The sequence below is a fragment of the Eriocheir sinensis genome, chromosome 34, assembly GCF_024679095.1.
Source record: "Eriocheir sinensis breed Jianghai 21 chromosome 34, ASM2467909v1, whole genome shotgun sequence".
NCBI lineage: Eukaryota > Metazoa > Arthropoda > Malacostraca > Decapoda > Varunidae > Eriocheir > Eriocheir sinensis.
The window spans coordinates 16,276,749-16,296,212 of NC_066542.1; the positions used below are offsets into that span (position 1 = coordinate 16,276,749).

Genomic DNA, 19,464 nt, shown 5'->3' on the forward strand with positions numbered 1-19,464 from the left:
TAGTGTATAACATGCAAAACTTGACTACGGTACACAAAAAATTGTCCGAATAAATGCCCTCCAATATAGCTATTAATTAACATATATAAATGTGCTCCCCCCTTTACACTACTATTATTAGGGAAAGCGTCCTGCTTGCATGATCTTGGAGTTGATCTTGATGTTAGAGGTGACTTGGGATTTCTTTCCTGTCAGCAGGTTTTAAAACGGCAGCTCCTGTGATATAACGGCAGCAAAGACTTGCCCGGAGGGACCCCCGGGCTTGGGTGGGCGAGACGACGCGCCCCCTGATGCATGCCCCCACTTATTTATCTATTTATTCATTTATTATTATTATTATTATTATTATTATCATTATTATTATGAGGTCCTTACTGTTATAATAATGTTATTTACTCTATACCTTTAGAGTAGCGGCTCCTGATTGGTCAGTGGCTCCAAACATTCCCGAGCATCGCCGCCCCGCGCGCTGATTGGCTGCCGCAACCTTGCTGCGCGCTGATTGGCCGAGGGATTCAAACGCTTGGACCTTTAAATCCCCGCTGCACGCCTCGGAGAGAAGGGCGCCTATTTTAGCCTTTTTCGTGCCCTTTACTCCTTACCCATGAGTGCCAAGGCCATTAAAGGGCGCCAGTGAGGTAAGGCATAGATGAGTAAGGTCAGTTAAGGCTGTAATGGCGGGGCAAGGCGGGAAATATGGGTTAGATATAGTGGGGGCTGCTTAGGGCTTGGGAGAGGAGAGCAGTGTTCGTTGTTTGTTTGTTAGTGTTTATTTGATGTGTTTGTGCGTGTTTGTTTGATCTGTTTGTGCATGAGAGAAGGGTCTGGGAGGTGTCCATGGCCCTGGGCGTGACAGACGTGAGTTATATAGCGTTTAATTTTTTTTTCGTAGACACTTTCTTAGCTTATTTTTGCCCATAAACTAAACTAATGCAAGACAAATGAGCTCACTACTCTTTTACTACTATTACCACTACTACCCACTAACATTAATGCCTGTGCCAGACTAATAGGCTCTGGCAATGTCCTTAAGAAGCCCTTCCTCCCCTCCCCGTGCTCGTTACAAGCCTAGGGGCATTTATTCGGGTGTTTATTCTAATTTCAGGTGTGTGTGTTTTATTTGCAGGTGGTGTGAAAACTCCTGACCTGCCTGCTATCAAGGAATCATGGCTTACTTTGAGGTAAGGATTGGTTTTATTCTTCTGTTAGTCTATAAGCAGCTACCTACCAGTACCTATAGTTTTGCTCCACCACCCCAAAGTACCAAGTATGACTTCATGCTGTGGGTCAAGATACAGGCCAAAGAATTTAAACACGCTGCCTAGGGAAGTAACAGAAATAAAGAATGCTCAGTGGATGAGTTCACATAAAGTCTCGATACTTTCTTGAGGGTGGTGCCAGGCTGTACTGCAAGTGGCTGCAACAACAAACTCACTACCAGGCCAAGTGGCCCTCACCATTAGGGACACCAGGGTTGGATACATCAGTGGACTGCTGTGACTGTAAGGCATGGGCCTCTAGATGTAGTAGATGAGACTAAGTAAACTACATAATCATGCCAGTGTAGCCGATCCATATGAAACATTTAGGGTGGCGGCTGTGATCCAGGAGGAGGTGGAGCTAAACTACACATTTACTGATTGTACTTGGTTTGTCTCACCTACTCTTATAAAAATATAAAAATAAAAATAAAAGCTCAAGCACTTCTAGACAAGCCCAAGTAAGTCAGTCAGTCATGCCTCTCCTTCATCATTCTTGCTCTTTGTCCTTCGCATCCTAAAAAATAGCTTCAGACATGAGATTTTTAATTTTTTTATCAAAATTTTATATAATATATATATATATATATATATATATATATATATATATATATATATATATATATATATATATATATATATATATATATATATATATTACACACACGCATACACACCAAAGCATCTTCCTTGCCTGAACCTAACCACGTACCTTCTACCTCCCACCCCATAGATCAGCCCCGGCCAGAAGCAGCGGCAGCACGCAGCAGCAGTGGCAGCAGCAGCAGCGGCTGAGGAGGTGCCAGTGCTGCGGCTCACCCACTTCACACATCCTCCCAAGCTGTGCTTTGAGAGGGTCAAGCTGGGCACCTCCTGCCGCCGACGCCTCCGTGTTCTCAACCCCAAGGACCAGACTCAGCGGGTGAGGGTTTACTATTTTTTTAATTTTTTTATTTATTTATATATATCTTCCTTTTCTATTGTGTCTTTTTTCTTTCTTTTTATCATTTGTCTATTATATAGTTTTATATCTATTTTTTTTTTTTTTTTTTTTTTTTTTTTTTTTTATTAATCCATAAAAGGGTACCTGGGGAAACCTGGGGAAGGTAAACTGTGGTTACCTGGATGTTATACTGATTGTGTTCTGGGGTGGCAGACTCTTATCCACCCCACACCCCACAGCATATGCCCCCAACTTTACCTTGTCCATTTCACCTTTGGACTAATGTCACACCAGCAGGACCTGAAGCTTTCTCATCTGTTCCTCCTGTTCATCTATTGTACCTATACCTATATAACATCTTATTTGCCTATCACTGCAGTAAGCTTAGAATGTTAATACTTACAATAGAGATAAAGATAAATAGATCACTGTACCATTTCCTTATCACCCCATTCTCCTCCACTTTCTCAGGTTAATTGCAATGAACAGAAGGTTAAATAGAACACTTCATATCCTTCCTAACACCTTCTCCTTCTTACTCTCCAGTGAAAGGTTCCTGTTCTTATGACAAAATCTCCTTTTTAACACCCCGTTCTCCTCTTCCTTTCTCTCAGTTAATTGCAATGAACAGAATGTGAAATAAAGCATTGAATCTTCTGAACACTTACATCTGTTTCTCTTAATTTCTACCTATGTAAAAGGTGCTTATGACACTGAATCTCTTCTTTTAACACCCATTTCTCCTCCTCTTCCTCCTCCTTTCTCTATGGTCATATGTGAAAGGTTCTTACGACACTGAATCTCTTCTTTAACTATCCTCCTCCTTCCTCTTTCTCTCAAGTCATAAATGAAAGGTTCCCATGTTTTTATGACTGAATATCTTTAACATCTTCTCGTCTTCTTCCTTCTCTCTCAGATCATCTGCGAGAGGTTCCCCAAGGCTGAGACAGGGTTTGCATGGGAGGAAGAGTTGCTGGTGCTGGAGCCAAGCCAGAGCGTTGAGATTGAGCTGTGGTGGACCCCGACACAGGAGGGTGGGGCCAGGGAGACGGTGCTGTGGCGGACGGACATTGGTGTACGCGCCCAGACTGTCCTCATTGGCTCCTGTGTTGATCCCAGGCCTAAAAAGGTATTGTTGCTCTCTCTCTCTCTCTCCCCCCCTAACCCAGTAGCAGCGACGGGACAAATTTGTGGCTTTACCGTGTAGCGGCGACAGGCCAAATTTGTGCCATGATATAAACCCCCAAAAATAGATGATACATAATCTGATCACAAATGCTTTGATATATATTATGAAATGGTTTGTGTGAGGGATGATTTTTTCTCATTTTCTCGCTTAAATGGACCATTAAGGAACATGATCCCCGCTGCTACTGGGTTAAGGGAACTGTCTGATAGAAATATTTGGAAAAAAAGAAGTAGCGAAATATTCCAGTAAATTTTCACATGTTCGTGTATCTTTCGGCCTCCTTGTGACAAAGTTTTACAGCAAATTTCACAAAAAATAAAGTTGTGGCATTTTCCCCTCCCTCCCCCATCGAGTGACTTGTCACAGTTTGCATTGGCAGGCGCTCACACTGATTTTTTAATTTTTTATTATTATTTTTTATAAATGTCCAGTAATATTTTTTGAGAATTAACAAAGTTTATTTAGTATTTTTCATCAACATTGTCTCATGCTTAACAAAGAAATATTGCATTTTATTTTTTCTTTTCTTCCAAAAAAAAAAATAATAATTTTTCAATTATTTATCATGCAGTTCATATGAAGTCTGGCATGGAACCTCTCTTTACTGGTATACATAACATATTAGGAATTCATGAAAATCGGTCAACAATAATGTATAATTAATAAATTTTTGTCAGATAGTCCTCTTAATTACGTATAATTTTATATATGTTATCGTTTTCCTCACATTCTCCTTCACGCCATCGCCACCTCAACACCCTCTCACAACACCTGTCTTATCTACCTTCCCATAAACAGAGAGGGCGTGGCCGGGCTCCTCTCAGGCCCCAGAACACAAACGTAGCCCCATCTCGCCCAAGGACCAAGCCTGTCAAAGCCGTTCCTGCCCCGCCACTCCTTAACCGGGGCAGCCGAGGCAATGGTAGCCATGGAAATGCTGAAAATAGACCCCCAAGACCTTCCCAGGCTCCCTTATTTGACAATGGGGGGGTTATGCCAAAATGTTTTAACTTCGCCAAAACTCTGCCTGCTACTAAGGTAAGTATGCATGACTTTCACTAGGCTTTCTACTCAAGCTTAATCCTATGCTCTCCAGATTCCTTATTCAAGAGTTAATCAGTATCTTCATTCTTCCACACTTGTTCATAAATCTACCTAACCTACATTTAAAGCTTTCATTTTTTTGCTATTTACATCACAGACTTGTTCACTGACTGGTACTTTATCCACTTCCCTTTCAGTAACCTAGTTTTAGCCTGTTTCCTTCTCAAACCTTTTGTCATTCAATTTCACAACTTGTCCACACTGCTACAGGCACTAACACCTTTTAAGTGGTAGGGAAAGTAGAGTATTCCTAATTGCTATCATATCAAACTTAGCATTAATTTAGACGCACACAACCCTAGCACTTCTGAGATATTGCACTTGCAGGATGTGAAGGAGGAAATAGACCACCTTATGTACACCCCATAACCCCTTCATCTTCTCTTCCCATCTTAGCACCACCTCATCTCTCCTCTCTTCTCCCCTCCTTAGACGACATCCAGAGCCAGCGTGGGCCCACAAGTACTTCAGCCACTTAACAGGCAGGGCAGCAACAACAACACCCTGCCTGCCCACCGAGTTACCAGCACGCCCGTCACCTCTGCTGAACCCCTCAACAACCTCTCCCTCTCCTCTGTTGAGTCAGAACAGCTAGTCTCTATCTCCTCCACATCCTCCTCCTCTACCACCACCACCACCAGGACGGGGAACCATCATGTCATGTGGAAGGACTCTGTGGAGGTGCAGGAGGTGGTGGAAGTGGAGTATCAGGAGCAGGTGGAGTATCAGGAACAGGTGGAGTACCATTGGTCTACTGAACAGGTGGAAGAGTTCTCTCGTCCACCAGCGTGCCGCCAGACATTTACTGGCCGAGGCATGGCTCCCCCACCCCCACCGGATGCTCATAGATGGGTGGAGGAGGTGGACACATGTTCATCACGCCGGGAGACATTCACCGCCCTCAGCATGGCTCCCCCGCCTCCCCCAGAGGCTCACAGACGGGTGGAGGAAGTGGATGCACGCCGCCAGACCTTTACTGCCCACAGCATGGTCCCCCCACCCCTCCCAGAGGCTCAGGCAGAGGTGGAGGAGGTGGGTGCCTGCTCATCACGCCGCCAGACCTGTGTGCCAACAGCTGCACCACAGGAGACCTTCCGTGAGGTGAAAGGGGACGCCCTGCCCACCTGTCCCCTCCCCAACACCCCCCTGCGCCGCCAGACCTACGTGGCAGTGCCCCCAGAGGTCTTCAGCCCTGTGGTGGGGGGGCACCTCCCTGCCTGTGAGGTGGAAGCTTCTCCAATGAGGCGCCAGACTTTCATCAAGGACCAGCAGTGTGCCCCGTCACCCCCCTCACCGCTGTACCAGACGTCCTCCCATCGCCCCCTGCCCCTCAGCCCCGAGACACCCTGCCTCCAGCACCCGGCCTTCACCCCCCGCGCTGCCTCCCCCTCCCTCAGCCAGCTCCTGGACCGGGTGTCACTGGAGGTGTCCCCCGCCACCCCGCTGCCCCAGCCCCGCCGGGGGAGCCTCGCTGCCTTCATGGCCAGCTGCCAGGACCTGCTAGAGAGGCTGGACAACAGCAACCTTCTCCACACGCCCCGGGAGGCTTCCCCCGGGGCCGAGGCAGAGGAGGAGGAGGAAGAAGAGGAGGAGGTGATGTGCACTGCCCCCACCACACCCATGACTGCCCCTGCCACACCTGCCTCAGAGTACGAGAGTGCCCCCAGCACACCTCCATCCCCCCCACACCAGGAGAATTTTAACATCACCCAGGAGTTCCCCACACCCAAGATTGGGGGCATGGCCGGCCACCTTGAACACTCCTCGTTCCTGGAGAGCCAGGAGGACACACTGTCCCTCCAGGCCTCCCCCGAGCAGGTGTCCCCGAGCCGGCTGAGCAGCGGCACTATCACCATGGAGACGTCCATCCTCCACCCCTCGGACCTCATCACCGTGCACACACCACCTGGCCCACCCTCACCACACACCACCACACACCCTGCAGCTCCTCCCACATCACCCAGTGATGCCACACACACCCTCCTCCCCACCACACACTCACCGTACCAGAGTGAGGCTCTCAGTGAGCTCCTGATGTACAAAGTCTCACCTTCCTCCCCCTTGCAAGACACCCTGGGAGGAGAGACTTTCTCCCCCATTAAGGGCGAGATCACCCTGGGAGCATTCGCTTTCTCCCCAACGCACAACCCAAGGAGATGCTCGACAGGGGTGAAGGAGGCGCCCCCAGAGGAATTACGGCGTCTGTCAGACAAGGGACGGCAGCTGATCTTCGAGGACCCTGAACACTGGAAGAAGTCTTCACTCTCAGCTTCCCTCACCACCTCCAGCCTGCTCTCAGAGGGTCTGGGGTATCAGGCACTGAGTACCATTGAAGAGGAGGAGACCCAAGGCACATTTATCATCAGTAAGAACCCCCAACACCACCAGAACAGCCTGAACTTTGGCCCCCATGCACCACCACCACCACTACCATCACTACCCACATTGAACAAGACTCATGACCTGCCTCGCCCTACCACTGCATTGCCTTCTGAAGAACCTAACTCTCCCACCAGGCCTTTAGAGCACCCACAGTCTCCTATCACACATGCAGAACAGCCCCATTCACCCACACACGCTGACCCCACAGACACACCACAGTCCCCTACCCCCACAGCCTCCCAAAGCAGTTCTGATCACCTCCACACCTCAGAATGGGGTGAAATGGCATCAACCACTTCACAAACAGGCAGCCCCAAGTCACCCCAAGCCACAGACCCCAACGAGAAAGGTAAAGGGGGTCTGATATTCATACAGATCTCCCCTGGGGGCTGTAAACGGCCACCAGAGGGACCCACTAAAGATTCAGTGCCCAAGAGGAGCCGTGTCACCCCAACCTCCGCCACAGCCCCAGCACCGGTTCCCCCGAAAGGCTTCCGTGCTGGCCCCGTCCCCCGCAGACCCACTGTGGTCGTCACCCGCAAGCACAGTCCCCCCAAGAGTTCCGTTTCTGGGGCTGGTGGTGTGAGAGGAAGGCCCAGAGCAGCCCCACAACCTCCAGGTTAGTATGTGTCTAGGTTGTTATGTATCATGGAAGGATGGAGAGGGCAGAAGCACATGAATGAGGAAGAATGTGTATGTCTAGGTTTTGTATGAGGAAGAAAGGAATGAAGAAAACAGAAGCATTTGAATAAGAAAGGATACATTTTTTAGATGGAAATTTGAGTGGAATAGTCTTGGGTTTGGCCTTGTTGTACTTGTTAATGGGCATACGGAGCTTCTCTTAGTTATTATAAATCAGGGGAGGAAAGATAGAGTTATAAATGGATAAGAAAGAGGGTGGAATAGCCTTAGTTTTGGTCTTGCTATATTTAATTAAGTACCAACACTGGCTTGATAACCTTCCTGTTGTTAGGTGATAGAAAGGGAAGGTAAAGAAAAGACGAAGAAATTACAGATGGGTATGAAAGATGATGGATGAGTTTAAGTGTTAGCCTTTCCTTTGTATTAGTAAAACTAGCATGAGGAGCTTCCTTAGGATATATATCAGGAAGAGAAGAAGAAAGAGTAGTAGAGAGGATGCGTTATAGGATACTGCACTGTAAACCATGTAAGGCATAAGTTACAGTGAATAAGAGAGGATTAAAGAGTTGACATTGCCCATCTTATAGTTTATTAGCACTGTGTTATAAATAGCTTCTCTAGGCTGTTGTTCTCTGTATCAGTAGAGGAAATTAACCCGGTAGCAACGACAGGCCAAATTTGTGGCTTGACCGTGTAGCAGCGACGGGCCAAATTTGTGCCATGGTATAAACCCTCCAAAATAGATGATACATAAACTGATCACAAATTCTTTGATATATATATTATGAAATGGTTTGTGTGAGTGATCATTTTTTTCTCATTTTTCTCGCTTAACCTGGTAACAGCGGGGATCATGTTTCTTAATGGTCCCTCCAAGCGAGAAAAATGAGAAAAAAATCACCCCTCACACAAACCATTTCATAATATATATCAGAGCATTTGTGATCAGATTATGTATCATCTATTTTGGGGGGTTTATATCATGGCACAAATTTGGCCCATCGCTGCTACACGGTAAAGTCACAAATTTGGCCCGTCGCTGCTACCAGGTTAAGTCTCATTAGTAAGTTTTATTAGCTTCCCCCTCACTCCCATTCTCTTAACGTTTACACTCAAACACACTCACACTAACATCCTCCTCATTTCCCTTTTCTTTTCAGGCACATCAGGAGCAAGAAAGAGCACAGCTGGACTAAAGAAGGCAGCCTCTAACCCCAACCTCCATGCCCCTAAACCTGCACCCACCCCATCCACCTCCCCTTCCACAAAGCACAACCACTCCACAGCCTCCCTATCCACTTCCTCCACTGCCACCTCCAAGCTTTCCAAGTCAAAATCCTCCTCCTCCCTATCCGCATCCTCTTCCTGCTCCTCTTTATCCTCCTCCTCCTCCATCGTGAGTCACCCGCCAGCCCCCAGCAAGGCCGAGAGAGTGAAGAAGGGAGGGCGTAGAAGCACCGGTGCCCCTGCTCTCCCCCGCCCTGCCTCCTCCTCTGCTCAGCCTCTTGCCCGCCTCACCCTCATCAAGGCGGCCAAGACAAGTATTGTGCATCACCCGAATCCATTTGCCGCCAAGTAAGTTTGTGTTTGCCAAATTGTTTTCTGTTTCTGTCTTTTCTGTTCTTGTTTTATGTAGTTTAAGACCCATATTTTCTCTTTTTTTTCATGTTTTCTTTTCTCCTTCCTTTTTTTCTTTTCATTTTTCTTTCTTTTTCCCTCCTTTTCCCTTTTTCTTCCTTCTTTACTGTACTGTAAAAACCACTTTTTTTTTTTTTTTTTTTTTTTTTTTTCCCCATCATATCACTATAATTATGGGGATACAGAGCGCACCTTAAATGTAATGTGAAACTACTTTGGGAAATAATAATTTTTTCATTTACATTATTCTGACATATCCCTCATTTCCACCACTTTCAAATCCTTTCCTTCTCAGTCCTTCCTTTTTCTTATCTTCCCATTTTTCCATAAGCTTGAAAAAATAATTCCACCTCTTCCTCCACCACAGGAACATGTTCTATGATGACCGCTGGATGGATAAGCAGATTGCCGGCTTCACCAAGTGGCTCAATTTCATCCTGACCCCACCGGAGGATGAGGATGTGGCTTCCAAGGTCAAGAAAGGTCAGTGTGGTGTTGTCTTTGCTGCCTATGACCTCTTTAATAACACTTCTATTTTATATATATTTATCTCTATTTTTTTTTTTTTTTTTTTTTTTGTTCTCTCTCTCTCTCTCTCCATTAGGTCATTAAACTTCCCCAACAAATGTTTTGTTTTCGTTTTGATTTCTTCTCCACCAAAACTTTTTTTCTGGTCAGTCAACCCATTTTTTAGTCTCAAGGTAGACAGATAATCCCAATTTTCCTATTAGGTCCATCACTGTTCTCTCCCTTCCATCAGCCTTTCTTTCTATTATTTTTGTCAAGGTCATTTTTAAATAACCTGAAAATCTTTCCCACAGTGGATTTGGGTAAGCTGTGGTCCGAGGCTGTCAAGAGGAAGGGCATCCCCGCAGCTCCCACCAAGGAGGCGCTGTCCCTACGCTCCTACTCAGCCCGCTGCCGCCTCAACCACCTGCGGAGGAAGGCTTGCGTGTTCTTCCAGCGCGAGGAGAACATCAAAGTGGTGGCCAGGCTGGAGAATGCCATCGACCGGGGCTACCTGACCATACGAGAGGACAGGTTAACGCACGCTGACCTAGGTGGGTGTTTGGAGTTATCTGGTGTGTGTCTGTGTGCTTGGAGTTATCTGGTGTGTGTTCCTGTGTGAATGAGCAAGTGTATGTGTGGGCATATATACAGATGCTATAAGGAGCAAACCACCACCTTCATACAGTGGTTAGCATGCCTGACTACAAATCTGCATCCCTGGGTATTTGACATGCAGCCTACCCAGCTGTTCATCCTTCTCTTGGGATGGTCAATAAATGGGTACCTGGGGAAACCTTGGGGAGGTAAACTATTAAGCCAGATGTTACACTGGCCCTGTGTTGGGTTAACGGGCTCTCCCGACACAGGCTCAAAGGGCCAGTGGTAAAGATGAGCACAGCCCCACATGCAGTAGTAGTGTAGGCTCCCAACTTTACCTTTTACCTTTATAATGAGTAGAGTGGTAAATACTGTGAGCATTGAAACTGAATGTATACCAAGTTTTCTTTCCATCTTTTTCTTCACTGTCTCTTAACCATTTTCATGTAGCATGGTTAATCATCGGGCCTGCCTTCCCTCTGAATATCTATGTAAACTTATTTCCTATCTACTCTGTCTCCCCTCAGGTCTAAAACAGCAAATGCTTCAACTGGCGCTGTGCTACAACCCGCTGTGGCTGCGTGTGGGCCTGGAGACAACCTACGGGGAGCTGCTTCACCTCAACAGCAATAGTGACATGACCGGCATCACACACTTCATCATTACCAGGTGTGTGTGAAGTGTGTGTTGGGGTGACGAGAAAATATGAAAGCCTAGAACCTCTTGAAACACTTCTTGTCTTCTGTATGGAGGATCATATTAAGAAACTTTCTTGACATTAATTAAATACAAGTTGAAACCATCAAAATTCCTACATCCAGGAGAAGAGGAACATAAAAAATAAGTATTAGAAGTAGTGGACAGAGGAGTGAATGGAGAGTGATGGAAAGGTTGGAAACAGGGATAGGAAGGAGGAGGAGTTCTTCCCTAAAGCAAGAAGGATGGCATGAAAAAAGGAGGGAAAGGAAATGGTTCTCTCATTCTTGGTTATGATTATGGTTGGAAACAGGGATAGAAAGGAGGAGTCATTACCTAAAGCAAGGAGGGATGGCATGAAAAAGGGGGGGAAAAAATGGTTCTCTCACTAATCCACTCCCTCCCAGGCTCCTCAACAACCCGGACATCGCCGCAGCTCACGCCCACCCCACTGTGCCTCACTCCTACCGACCCGGGTATGAGGCAGCTATTAAGGCCTTCCAGCTCAAAAAGTTCCTCCTTCTGGTCTTCTTCCTTGACAATGCGAAGGAGGCTCGGCTCATCGACCATGACCCTTGCCTCTTCAGGAAGGAGGCAGAACATAAGGTAGGAAGGGAGAAGGAAGAAGCTTAAAGGAGGAAAGAAGATGAGTATAAGGTTGATAGGGAGAAGGAAGAAGCTTAAGATATATGAAGGAGAAGGAAGATGAGTATAAAGTTGAAAGGGAGAAGGAAGATGCTAAAAGTGGGATATAGGAAGGAGATAGGCGAGTGTAAGGCTGAAAGAGATGGGAAGAGAGAAGGAAAAGGCTAAAAAATGGGACATGAGAAGGAGAAGGGAGGCTGAGTAAAGGGAGAAAAGGAGGAGGAGGATGCTAAAACTGAGACATGGGAAGGAGGAGGGAGGCTGAGTAAAGATAGAAAGGTAGAAAGAATAGGGTGAAAGTAGAAAATGGAGGAGGCTTATCATCAGAAACACCAACACCACATAAAAACTGGAAAATCTGCAGAAAAATATACCCTAATGAACCGATCAATTTTCCTCCCCTACACACAGGCTTTAGGGACAAAAGGGTTAGAAAAGAATAGGGTGCTTGACAGAGGAAGATGGAAGAGACTCATCATCAGAACGAGTGATCACTTGTATAAACAGAAAAAGCTACAGAAGAGGAGTATACCCCAGTCTCTCACTCATCTTCATCCTCTTCTACGTACAGGCCAGCCGCGACATCCTGGTGGAGTTTGCGCGGCACTTCCTGCAGGGCATCGGGGACATCACCAAGCACCTCGCCCACCTCGGCTACAAGGTCACCCACCGCCAGTCCTTCCTCGATGAATTTGATTTTGCCGTCACCAACCTCCCCACTGACCTACGTTGTGGAGTGCGCCTGGCGTGAGTGTCTCCTTCGTTTGTATTTAACTGGTTGTGATGTATGAGAGTTTGCTTGTAATTACCTTGTTGTAACCCGTCCACTGCAATTAGAACGAATTTGGCTTTTACTGGTAGCCTGATAACATATAGTCCCAAGTCTTTCTCTGCCTCTGTGGTGTATACTGGGGTGTTTCCCGTGTGGTATTGGTATGCTGGATATCCCCTCGCAAGGTGCAAGACTACATTTTTCTTCATTGAATTGTAGCAGCCACTTTTTGATCCATTCCTGTAGCTTGGTGATGTCTTCTTGTATGAATTCCACAGTCAATACACAGGATTTGGGTTCGTCTTGTGTTGGCCTGTTTCCATATCCACTTTTATCCAACTTGGCTCATATTCTCACACACTTTCAGCACTCACAATGAACATATCCAAAGGCATTATTATAGTATGGTGGATTCCATTTAGCCTCATGTTCAGTCTCCATATCTACTTATATCTAACTTAAGCTGGTATTCTCTGTTGCTTTTGGCTCATGATAAGTATTTCCAAAGGTGTGAGTGTCTGTTCCTTCATTTGTTTTTATTACCTAGTTGTTGTAATATGTGGAATTCAACTTAATGTCATGTTGGCCTGTCTTCATATCTACTTTTATCAAATTTAAGTAATGGATTTTTAGACTTTATGGGCTCCTTTCTTCTCTCCTCCCTTGGTCCATCCTGCCTAGTAGTGCTTTTCTATACCCATTCATTTGTTACTTAGTTTCTACCCTCACTGTCTCTCAACCTTTCTCCTGACCCACCCATCACCTCCCTCTAGTTTCTACCCTCATTGTCTCCCCAATTGCCTCCCTCTAGTTTCTACCCTCACTGTCTCCCCACCTGTCTTCTGACCCACCCATCACCTCCCTCTAGTTTCTACCCTCACTGTCTCCCAACCTTTCTCCTGACCCACCCATCACCTCCCTCTAGTTTCTACCCTCACTGTCTCCCCACCTATCTTCTGACCCACCCATTGCCTCCCTCTAGTTTCTACCCTCACTGTCTCCCCACCTGTCTTCTGACCCACCCATTGCTTCCCTCCCTCACAGCCGCGTCGTGGAGGTCCTGACAGGCCAGTACACGCTGAGCCGCCAGCTGCGTGTGCCTTCCGTCAGCCGCCTCCAGAAAGTTCACAACACAGAAGTGGCACTGGCAGCCCTCACGCATGCCGGCTGCAGCACTAGCAATGTAGCCGCCAAGGATATTGTGGATGGGCACCGCGAAAATACCCTGGCACTGCTCTGGGCTATCATCTTCAAGTTCCAGGTGTGTGTGTGTGTGTGTATTGTGGTGTATGTCAGGTGGTGAGTGACAATGAACAGCAGGCTTTTTCTTTTTGTTTCTAGCGGGCTTTTGTGTTTGTCATTGTGTGTGTGTGTGTGTGTGTGTGTGCATTCAACATGATTCCTATGTGTCTATTTCTAGTGTCCATGATATAAGTTTAGATTTTTTATTTTTACTTCCCTTTGTTTTCCAAATTTTTTGTTATGTGTCATTTTGTGTAGCTCAGTGTTTCTGTATAATATAATGTGTAGCTATGTATTTTTTTGCTTGAGTGTGGTCAGTAAAATTATCTATCTATCTACCTGTCTATCTATAGTCAAATGCCTTCCACAGGTGAGCATTCTGGTGAAGGAGGAACGTCTTCAGGAGGAATTCAAACACCTCCGTCGTTCCCTGGAGGTGCGAGCACAGCTTGACGAGGCAGCACGGGCCGGCCAGGAGGCATTGACCGAGCAGGATACTGGTGAAGCAGTTACAGCAGGGAGCGAACAAAGTGTGCTGGCTAACCTAAAGCTGTGGGCGGCCCTGACCTGTGCTCATTATGGTGTGGAGGTGAGTGTTCTGAGGCAGGGAGGGAGAGTGGGAAAGATGTCAGATAGATGGATAAACAAGATGGATAAAGGTTGGATAGATTTCAGATGTGTGAGAGAGAAAATAAAGTAGGAAAGAAGGAAGGAAGGAAAAGAGGGAGAACAGATGTGTGTTTCAGCTGTGAAGGAAAGAAGGAATGGAAGTACAGTAGAGTAGAGGAGGAGAGGTAGGGTAGATGTGGGTTTCAGGAGTAAGGGAAGAGAAGGAGAGTAGAGTAGAGAAGGGAAAGAAGGGTTTTTTAACTTTTTTTATTTATTTATTTATTTATTTTTTTTTTTTTTTTATTTATTTATTTTTTTTTTTTTTATTTATTATTATTATTATTATTATTATTTTTTTTTTTTAAGCTGTCTCCTCCTGTTGAAAAAATAATATGTAGAGATGAGAAAGAAGGTATTTTATTTTACATTATTTATTTATTTATTATTTTTAAGCTTCCTCTTCTGTTAAAAAATATATATTGTTACCTTGTCATCATGCCCCAGGTGGAGAACTTGACCGTGTCCTTCTCCGACGGGCGTGCTCTGTGCCTGCTGCTGCACCACTACTACCCCGACCTGCTGCCCCGTGACCTCATCATCTGGGAGACCACACAGAACATCACCACTCAGGTTAGTGAGCGGCCATCCCTGGGCTCTCCAGCTTTCTAGTGCAAGAGTTAACCAGTGTCCTCACTCTTTTATTTCTTGCCCTAGTGAAATGTGGAGCAGTTTTCCTTCCTTTCATTATGATTTATTTATTTATTTATTTATTTATTTATTTATTTTTTTTAACATTAATTAGAATAAGCTTACTTCTTTCTACTCTATTTCTACCTTTCTATGATTTATGCTTTCAAGAGAGCAATATGGATTCCTCAACTCATTTTTCTTTCATTTTAATACATACTATAGCCTGTATTTCTGTGTTTCATCCTTCATATGGTTACAGTTTTTGAGAGAGGAATATGGACACCTCTGAACTTATTTATATTTTTCTTTTTAACCCGGTAGCAGCGAGGATCATGTTTCTTAATGGTCCCTCCAAGCGAGAAAAATGAGAAAAAATCACCCCACACACAAACCATTTCATAATATATATCAAAGCATTTGTGATCAGATTATGCATCATCTATTTTGGGGGGTTTATATCATGGCACAGATTTGCCCCTTCGCTGCTACTGGGTTAAATACAAACTATTACCCTTTTGATCTCCCTCCTATATCAATAAACAAGAAAATGAGAGTACACTTAGGTTGGTATCATCAGATGCCTCCGCCCCTCACACAAGCTAATTCAAAGGGCCAAAAAGGATATCAGTCGGGTTCTGAGGAGTTGTTTTTAGGTTCATGGCACAGAAGAAGGGCCACGTTATCATTAGGATCATAAAACTACCCCCTGGAAATGCTCAAAACTCCTACGAAAGCCTTGTTGAATATGTGGACTTAGGCGCCAAAGTGTTTAAGAATACGGATCATACTGTCACTACTTGTCTGGTTTGCTTGTTCTCCATTGCTTTGTCTCCACTCCTGTCTCTACAAAACTCTCCCTGCACCCCTCCAGGAGATCAACCCTGATGTGTCCATGGATGACAGTTTCTACGAGATGACCTACAACGACAGCACTACCAGGGAGCTCCACACCGCACGCCTAGCCAATGATCGGGCCAACTTTACCCTGTTCATGGACAAGGTGGGTGTTGATGCTTTATACTTCTTTTATTCATTTATTTGGAAGTGAGAGGAGAAATATTTTGTGTATGAAGAAAGAGAGAGAGAGAGGTAATGCAAAATGAAGCTGAAAACTAAAAGGAATAGAATGAAAAAAAGAGAAGCAGATGCAAAGAGTAAGAATGATTGACAGAGAGAAAGAAAGGAGAGAGGGAGGAAGAAGAGCACAAAAGAGAAAGAGATAATGAGGTAAAACAAACATGGAACACAGGAAAGCACGAGAGAGAGAGAGAGAGAGAGAGAGAGGTTGTGGAAAGGGTTAGCTTTAGATATGTTATTTTATTGGTATGTGGATTCTTTTACTTCATATAAACTTGAGTGAGATTATACAACCACCACCTCCCACCTACCTCAACTCTACAAAATCTTCATATTACAACATCTACATCATTGCCACCACTTGCCCTTCAGCTCTACAACATCTAAGCCATCACCAGCACCACCACAACCACTCATAACACCACCTCACCACATCAAAACCTTTCCCCTGTTATCTAATTAGGTATTGTTCTTTTCACACACCCTTTTTTGTCCTTATTTTACCATCACTGCCTCTTCTATTACTCATCCTTATCAGCTCCTCAAGGGGATTGTTTGGGTCTTCATCACTTTATTCATTTTCCTTTGATGTCCTTCAAGGATCTTTAACCCGTCCGCTACGATTGGCACGGATTTGGCTTTCAATGGTAGCCTGGTAACATATACTCCCAAATCTTTCTCTGCCTCTGTGGTGGATAGTGGAGTGTTTCCCATGTGGTATTGGTATGCTGGATATCCCCTCCCAAGGTGCATGACTATATTTTTCTTCATTGAATTGTAGCAGCCACTTTTTGTTCCATTCCTGTAGCTTGATGATGTCTTCTTGTAGGAAATCTGCATTCAAGGGATTGATAAGTATAATAATCTCCCCCCGTGATAGATTTCCCAGCTGGACCGAGTGCCTCTTCTTCTACGTTCAGCCGACACTGTCAACACCATCCCCGACGAACGTGTCACGGCAACGTTCCTGGCCCACCTCTGCGCCCGCCTCCTGGACCTCACTGCTGAGAACAAGGCAGCCAGGGTTCTGCAAGTGGCCTGGCGCAAGAAGATGGCACAGCGCCGCCTGCAGGAGCTGAAGGTAAAGTATGGGACGGAGTAATGAAAGATGGTGAAGGAGGAGGAGAAAAGGTAGAGGGAAGGAAGAGAAGGAGGAAAGGTAAAAGAGGAGTGTGCATTAGGAGGAACATTAGAGAAGTAAGGAAAGAGAAATACAAGAAAAGAGTTGGAGGAGGAGGAGAAAGGGAGAGAAAATAATGAGAGTAGCAGGAATGAAAAGAGGAAAAAGAAACACAGAAAGATAAAAAGAGCTGAAGAAGGAGCAGGGGAAGGGAGGATAGGGAAGCACAGGGAGATGAAAACAGTTGAAGGAGGAGGAAGAGGAGCAGGAAAAGGAGAAAATGTGAAGAAGCAGCAAGGGAAAAAGTGAAGGAAAAGGATGGAAGGGTTTTACAATCCCTCTTAAGATTATAGACTCTAAGGGTGAAGACTTCATCCTAGAATTATGAAGTTAGGATATGAGTGAAATTTTAAGATAGAGTTCGGACACTTGGATGGGGATGGGAGTTGTGGAGGACTCATTCTCGGTAGCTTCCATGTGTAGGTCGAGGCTCTTTAGTCATATCCCTGTGTATCTTTGTGTTTGTTTCCCTTTTATCGTTTTTATATATATTAGCCTCCATTTACTTGTATAGATCTGGCCTTTGGAGTCTTAATTACTGGTGTTGCCCTGCGTGTATTTGTTTCCATTTTATCATTTTTTATCTGCTTGCTTTTATTTACTCACATCATCACTGCCACTCTACTCATGATGGTGTAACGGTAACTGACCAAAGAATATGCTTTTAATTTTTATACTGTGTTTCTTATACGTTTGGACACTTCCTTCATTCCTTCCTTTTCTTCCCTTCCTTCCTTCCTTTTCTGTCCTTCCTTTCTTTTCCTTTCCTTTTCCTTTTCTGTCCTTCCTTCTTTTCTTTCCTTTCCTTCCTTTCTTTTTCTTTCCTTCCTTTCCTTTCCTTCCTTTTCTTTCCTTCCTTCCTTTCCTTCCTTTCTTTTTCTTTCCTTCCTTCTTTTCCTTCCTTTTCTTTCCTTCCTTCCTTCCTTCTTTCCTTCATTCCTTTACTTTCACACACAGTTGCAGATTAATAGAGCAAGTGCATCATAATAACCAAAGACATTATGTTCACAAAGTCATTCAGAATTTTTTTGTGTGTATACATTTAGAGGTAGATTTAAAGACATTTCTGGATATGCTACAAATGTGCCAATGTGACATAGACGAGCACTGAGGCCGGGTGCAGCTTTAGTGTATGCCCCCAACTTTGCCTCTACCTTATTAGTGTGCAGTCTTCCCATTCTGTCCAGAGTTCATTTTTTTATTTGATTTTATTTTCCCTTCGTTTCATTCACATTTTCATAGACCTTTTCGAACTTCATCTCCCATTATTAATCTCTTTATTTAGTTTCCATTCATGATTCTCCTGAGTTCATTTGTTTTATTTGATTTGATTTTTCCTTCCTTTTCATTCACATTTTCATAGACCTTTTTGAGTTTCATCTCCCGTTATTAATCTCTTATTTAGTTTCCATTCATGATTACGTGCCTTTTAGTATTTTGTAGCGTTGCATAACGTTTCCCATTTTCATTTTACGTGTGATTTTCTTTTGCAAATTAATCTTACGCGCAAATCATGTTCTGGCGGCTCTCCTTTGTATGGCTTTCAAGACTACGTAATTATATTTGTCGTCGCAATAAACACCCTTGCTCATCAAAAGCCTATTCTTAACCTTGGTAGTATTGAAGGTTATACAAAGGTGCCTCTGGAGATCACGTTACTTTACTTTACCTCACGGCCAAAAAAAGAAACAAAAGAAGCCCCCTGTGGTTGATAATGATGGGTTGTGGGAGGGCTGAAAAAGAGGATGGGTATGGAAAGGAACTGGAAAGGGTAGAGGTGAAGAAAGGTCATTTAGTATTGGTCTCCTCAAGAGTATGGATGGAGGATAACATAGATGATGGGTAAGAGGAACTGGGAAAAATACAGGAGTGAGTGTGTGTGTGTGTGTGTATGTGTGTGTGCATTTGTAAGATTGGTGTTAGTGTTGCAAGTGAAGTGCTTAGGACAGGTGGTTTCACTGTCTCACACACACACACACACACCAGGAACACAAGAGGACATAGTAAAATATTGAGGAAGAGAAGATGCTTGAGAGACATAAAAAAATATAGCTTACCGCAAAGAAATATAGAAGTTTGGAACAGACTGAGTGAGGATGTAATATCGGCGAGGAGTGTGCAAAGCTTTAAGGAAAAGTTGGATAAATATAGGTACGGAGACGGGACCACACGAGCGTAAAGCCCAGGCCCTGTAAAACTACAACTAGGTAAATACACACCCACTGCAAGAAAGAAGAGAGTGAGAAGAGTTTGATCACTGCATTCAAACTTGCTAAGGGATTGGACCGT

At 44.7% G+C, this 19,464-nt stretch overlaps 1 protein-coding gene across 1 annotated transcript in view; it reads left to right on the forward strand.

Moving 5' to 3' along the window:
• Positions 1-520: 520 nt before the first annotated feature.
• Positions 521-19,464, forward strand: part of LOC127007201 (abnormal spindle-like microcephaly-associated protein homolog) — a 31,916-nt gene continuing 12,972 nt past the window's right edge. The window contains exons 1-17 of the mRNA XM_050877915.1: positions 521-638; positions 1,127-1,181; positions 1,993-2,181; positions 3,119-3,331; positions 4,190-4,429; positions 4,928-7,496; positions 8,680-9,094; positions 9,525-9,640; positions 9,979-10,218; positions 10,792-10,933; positions 11,368-11,566; positions 12,177-12,352; positions 13,422-13,638; positions 13,990-14,208; positions 14,733-14,858; positions 15,790-15,918; positions 16,876-17,076. Of these exons, the coding sequence (XP_050733872.1) occupies positions 1,167-1,181; positions 1,993-2,181; positions 3,119-3,331; positions 4,190-4,429; positions 4,928-7,496; positions 8,680-9,094; positions 9,525-9,640; positions 9,979-10,218; positions 10,792-10,933; positions 11,368-11,566; positions 12,177-12,352; positions 13,422-13,638; positions 13,990-14,208; positions 14,733-14,858; positions 15,790-15,918; positions 16,876-17,076 (5,406 nt within the window). The 5' untranslated portion in view covers positions 521-638; positions 1,127-1,166. The remainder of the gene's footprint in view (positions 639-1,126; positions 1,182-1,992; positions 2,182-3,118; positions 3,332-4,189; positions 4,430-4,927; positions 7,497-8,679; positions 9,095-9,524; positions 9,641-9,978; positions 10,219-10,791; positions 10,934-11,367; positions 11,567-12,176; positions 12,353-13,421; positions 13,639-13,989; positions 14,209-14,732; positions 14,859-15,789; positions 15,919-16,875; positions 17,077-19,464) is intronic.